The sequence below is a fragment of the Lampetra planeri genome, chromosome 3 (assembly GCF_965212315.1).
Source record: "Lampetra planeri chromosome 3, kcLamPlan1.2.h2, whole genome shotgun sequence".
NCBI lineage: Eukaryota > Metazoa > Chordata > Hyperoartia > Petromyzontiformes > Petromyzontidae > Lampetra > Lampetra planeri.
The window spans coordinates 9873631-9879630 of record NC_136109.1 but is presented as its reverse complement, the minus strand read 5'-3'; the positions used below and the strand labels follow the sequence as shown (position 1 = coordinate 9879630).

Sequence of the window (6000 nt, the reverse complement as noted above, 5' to 3'; positions counted from 1 at the left end):
GATTTAAAAAATCCACCCAGCGCCTTGCAAGCGAGCAGATTTCATCGCTCCCTCAATCTTGGCTGCCGCCGAACTCAAATACCGTGCGTCACGAAAGATGAGATGACGATTGCATTCGGATCTCCTATCACAGAGCAGTGGCGTCTGACAGTTGTCCGTGGAAGTGGACATCACAGAACTACGCCTGAGATCCCTTCAAGTGACTCGTGAACGCACAGTAGGGTAGGGGGGGGAAGCATTTGTTGATACTGTGAATTGTTATCAGGTCGAGGGTTGCCTTTTATGTGTTTTAACACTTTCGAAACTCTAAAAGTTCCTGACGTTAAAAACGAAAAGCAGCGTCACCCTCATGGGATATCCTTTGCCAGTACCAAAATATGATGATAGGGTTTTCCCCTTTTTTTCTGGCAACAAAACAGGTGTTAGGATGGTAAAACACCGAACTGAAACCTTTTACAAGGAATCGTGTCTGCATTAACCACAATACTTGTGGTCAGAATGCAAACAAAACACGTGCTCTGATAATATATGCATTGTCCTTGAAACTGATTGGTCCACACCAGAGACAGCTTTCTTTTGAGCCTCGTCTCAAAACGGTGTTAGACCAGAGGACTCCAAAACAACGACCCCCCCCCCCCACACAGAGACAACGACCCCCCCCCCCACACAGAGACAAAGACCCCCTCCACACAGAGACAAAGACCCCCCCCCCACAAAGACAACGACCCCCCCCACAAAGACAACGACCCCCCCCCCCACACAGAGACAAAGACCCCCCCCCCCCACAAAGACAACGACCCCCCCCACAAAGACAACGACCCCCCCCACAAAGACAACGACCCCCCCCCCCCACACAGAGACAAAGACCCCCCCCCCACAAAGACAACGACCCCCCCCACAAAGACAACGACCCCCCCCCCCCACACAGAGACAAAGACCCCCCCCCCCCACAAAGACAACGACCCCCCCCCCCACACAGAGACAAAGACCCCCCCCCACAAAGACAACGACCCCCCCCCCACAAAGACAACGACCCCCCCCCCACACAGAGACAAAGACCCCCCCCCACAAAGACAACGACCCCCCCCCCCCACAGAGACAAAGACCCCCCCCCACACAGACAACGACCCCCCCCCCCCCACACACAGACAACGACCCCCCCCCCACACAAAGACAACGACCCCCCCCCCCACAAAGACAACGACCCCCCCCCCACACACAGACAACGACCCCCCCCACACACAGACAACGACCCCCCCCCCCACACAAAGACAACGACCCCCCCCCCCCACAAAGACAACGACCCCCCCCCCCCCACACAAAGACAACGACCCCCCCCCCCCCCCCCACAAAGACAACGACCCCCCCCCCCACACAAAGACAACGACCCCCCCCCCCCACAATGACAACGACCCCCCCCCCCCCACAATGACAACGACCCCCCCCCCACACAGACAACGACCCCCCCCCACAAAGACAACGACCCCCCCCCCCACAATGACAACGACCCCCCCCCCCCCACAATGACAACGACCCCCCCCCCACACAGACAACGACCCCCCCCCACAAAGACAACGACCCCCCCCCCACACAGACAACGACCCCCCCCCCACACAAAGACAACGACCCCCCCACAAAGACAACGACCCCCCCCCCACAAAGACAACGACCCCCCCCCCCACAAAGACAACGACCCCCCCCCCACAAAGACAACGACCCCCCCCCCCCCACAAAGACAACGACCCCCCACACACAAAGACAACGACCCCCCCCCACAAAGACAACGACCCCCCCCCCCCCACAATGACAACGACCCCCCCCCCCACAATGACAACGACCCCCCCCCCCCCACAATGACAACGACCCCCCCACAATGACAACGACCCCCCCCCACACAGACAACGACCCCCCCCCCCACAAAGACAACGACCCCCCCCCACACAGACAACGACCCCCCCCCCCACACAAAGACAACGACCCCTCCACAAAGACAACGACCCCCCCCCCCCCCACAAAGACAACGACCCCCCCCCCACAAAGACAACGACCCCCCACACACAAAGACAACGACCCCCCCCCACAAAGACAACGACTCCCCCCCACACACAAAGACAACGACCCCCCCCCACACAGATAACGACCCCCCCCCCACACAAAGACAAAGACAACGACCCCCCCCCCCCCCACACAAAGACAACGACCCCCCCCCCACACAAAGACAACGACCCCCCCCCCACACAAAGACAAAGACAAAGACAACGACCCCCCCCACACACAAAGACAACGACCCCCCCCCACACAGAGACAACGACCCCCCCCCCACACACAAAGACAACGACCCCCCCCCCCCCACACAGACAACGACCCCCCCCCCCCCACACAGACAACGACCCCCCCCCCCCCCCACACAGACAACGACCCCCCCCCCCCCCACACAGACAACGACCCCCCCCCCCCCACACAGACAACGACCCCCCCCCCACACAGATAACGACCCCCCCCCCCCCCACACAGACAACGACCCCCCCCCCCCACACAGACAACGACCCCCCCCCCCCCCACACAGATAACGACCCCCCCCCACACACAGACAACGACCCCCCCCCACACAGACAACGACCCCCCCCCCCACACAGACAACGACCCCCCCCCCCCCCCCACAGACAACGAAAATCCTCCCCCTCCACTTCTACATCGACTGTGACAATCTAGATTTGAAGCTGTAACAGTTTGCTTCTCACACAACACAAACACACACAACACAAGCCCGTGAGCTTCATAAATAACAATGACAATGATGGACTTAATGGTGGTGGTGGTGGGGGGTTGTTGGAGGCTTTCTTTGTGCGTGGCTTGTGAGGGAGTGGTCTGAACACTTCAAACAAAAACCTAAAACAACTTTTGGCGTCGCTTCCACCCCACCACCATCACTACGCCCCCATGGGCTTTGTTCGTTCTCGACAACGAAGACGAAGAGGAGAAGAGAGAGAGAGCGACTGAGTTTGTGGTGTGAGAGGTGAAGGGAAATCAAATCTCTCCTCTTTGCTTTCTTCATCTCTCCGCGATAGTTGGCGAAGGCGTCGTCTTCGTTGTTTTTGTTTAAAGAGGAAGAGGAGGAGGAGGGAGAAGAAGCCGGCACCGACAACTTTGTGCGGTCGTTGTGAGGGAGTGGGAATTCGTGAAGACGTCGACTGTGAGGTGATTTGTGGTGATTTTAAAAGGGGTTAAATTTGTGAGGGGATTGTAAGGAATACTGTGAGGTGATTTGTAAGGAGTACTGTGAGGTGATTTGTAAGGGGGGTTAAATTGTGAGGGGATTGTAAGGAGGGCTTTGAGGGGATATAGTTAAAGGACTACTGTGAGGTGATTTTAAGGTGATTTTTAAGGGGGTTTAAATTGTGAGGTGATTTTTAAGGAGGGCTTTGAGGAGATTCTTAAGAGGGACGACATTTAGGTGATTGTAAGGTGATTTGTGAGGATTCGTAAGGGGGGCAACTTAGGTGATAAGTAAGGGGGGCAACTGTGAGGTGATTTTGAGGTGATTTGTAGGGGGGTTTAAATTGTGAAGTGATTAGTAAGGGGGTGCATATTTGAGGTGATTAGTAAGGGAATTGTAAGTGGTCGGCTGTGGGGTGCACAGCTAAACCCCCTTCTACTAAAACACCGTGACGACCCAAGTTGTAAGAATAACAAAAGGGCGGGAAGAGGAGCGGTGAAGACGAGTTGAGCCACTCGGGAGTTCAGGGGGTGTTTGGTTGGGTGCTCCCGTCGAAGAGCCCCGGCCAATCGTCTCAGGCAAGCTCGGAGGGCTCGAAGAGGCCTTCAGTTGCGACGAGGCCTTAGTCGCACCGTGAGGCCTTTAGTTGCAGCGTAACAACTTGGGTTGTTGTTATTGTTGGGGCTGCCGTCTTCCTCTTAACTCGTCGTCACACGCGGTGAAGGCGGGTTGAGCTACTAAGGAGTTCAGGAGGGGGGGGGGGGGTTTGGGTTGGGTGCTCCCGCCGAAGAGCGCCGGCCAATCGTCTCAGGCAAGCTCGGAGGGCTCGAAGAGGCCTTCAGTTGCGACAAGGCCTTAGTCGCACCGTAACAATTTGTGGGGTCGTTGTTGTTGTTATTGTTGTGGCTGCCGCCTTCCTCTGAACTTATCGCCACACGCAGTGAAGAAGAGAGAAGAAGAGATGGCGGAGGGCGCGATCATCGAGAACATGAGCAGCCGCAAGCTGCTGGCGGTGGGCGCCGTGGTGCTTCTGCTGCAGACGATGGCTTTCCTCGTCGGCGGACTTATCTGTGAGGAAACTTCGCGATTATTTGGGGGGTTGTTGTTGTTGGGGGGGGGGGGGGGCTAAGGTGCACCTAGCCTGGCACTAAGCGCCGAGGTGATGTCACCGCTACTTTTGTTGTTGTTGTTTTTGGGGGGCTAATGGTGGTTTGGTAAAGAGGGGGGCACATTGGGATGTGGGTGTAATAATAGCAACTTGATTTACTTATCGTGATTATCGGAATGTTTTGTTTAGACGGGAAGGAGGAATCCGAAGAGCTATAAAGCTTTTACACTATGAGACATCTCCTTTACCAGTGGCAGAATATAGTAATAGGTTTTTACTCATTCAACTGGTACAAAAACTGACACCTTTATACAAGGCATCATGTTTGCAATAACCACAACACAAGCAGTCAAAACGCAAACAAAAATCAACAACTCTGATGAGGATAGTGCATATCATTATCATCATCAGAGTTGTTTAATGTAAAAAAAAAAGTGCCAGAGTTCAAAGTATAGCAGAGGTGAACAAATCATTTAACGAAACATACACACAACTTTTTGTTGTTAAAATATCTTACAGGGATGAGGGTCACCACTGAGCTTTCGGCCACAAATGATAACGCAACGAAATAGAATTATCGTTGTGTGTAAATGTATAGCAGCAACAGAATAAGATAACTCTTTATTGTATGTTAATTTTAAAGTTGTATCCAGTACTGTAGTCTGGTTATGTTTGTTTTTGTATCCGCGTGTGACCAGGTTTGTAGAACTTTGTTATTGTAAGTCTTATAAAAATACGGATAAAACGCTAACGCATGAAGTGTCAGCTGATGCGTCTGTTGCTAAACAAATTTTAATGATTCTGAGGTAAATACATACACTGTAAATGTATCCGAGATAAAGGGGAGGTCTATGTGTGCGGTCAATGGAAATGCATTCTAGATTTGAAGCTTTCGTGACTGCAAGGATTCATACTCTTAGGTTTTTTCGGTAAAGTCACGTAGGAAATGCATACGAGGTAAATATGCTTCTGTGGTCTTTGTGGTAAATTGGAAATGCATTCGAGAAAAGGTTGTTCCGGGGTAAGACCCTAGCAGGGAATGATGGCCTGACGATGACATCATCAGAGGATTGGTGCCCGAAAGATGTGGCACTCACTTGAGTTTACAGTATTGGCACTACGAGACAGAGGAAAGTGGAAACATGACGAAATGTGCAGTGTGGCACCTTGCAGGGTTATCTTGTCGTGATGCTGATGGTGAAAAAATAACCCGTAAAAACAAAGTTTTTCACTCTAAATCCTTTATATGTGTGGCGGCTAGAGTCCTCTCGTCCTCTGGCTTGAGATAGCTGCCACCTATGGGTCAGATGATTGTCTGCCAGCATTAAGCAATTGGTAATTAAATATTTAAAAAAAATTCCCTAAAAGTGTAAAATTTTTGAATTTTTTTTTCACGAAAATTAATTGTCACGCACAACGAGTCTGCGTGCAAAATGTCAGCTCGATTGGATCACGGGAAGTGGGTTAAAAAACGACCGAAAGATTTGCACGGTCGTAAGCAAGCAAGCAAGCATGCAAGCACGCAAGCAAGCATGCAAGCACGCAAGCAAGCAAGCGAACTTAATATAAAAGATTTTATAAATGGAGAAGCAGCCATCGTCTCTTGAGGTCACTGAGGTTGATCTGTGGTCAGTGGAAATGTGCCTCGTAGTTTGACCCAAGTCAATCGTAATGT

The 6000-nt window shown here is 52.5% G+C and overlaps 1 protein-coding gene across 2 annotated transcripts in view; it reads left to right on the top strand.

The window, feature by feature from the left end:
• Window positions 1-2694: 2694 nt before the first annotated feature.
• WLS (Wnt ligand secretion mediator) overlaps window positions 2695-6000 on the top strand; it is a 39762-nt gene continuing 36456 nt past the window's right edge. Inside the window, exons 1-2 of one of the 2 annotated variants that reach the window (XM_078592723.1) lie at window positions 2695-3198; window positions 4164-4287. In XM_078592723.1, coding sequence (XP_078448849.1) covers window positions 4179-4287 — 109 coding nt within the window. In that variant the 5' untranslated portion in view covers window positions 2695-3198; window positions 4164-4178. Of the gene's footprint in view, window positions 3199-4158; window positions 4288-6000 lie in introns of both variants that reach the window. The other variant, XM_078592722.1, reaches the window with a different exon arrangement.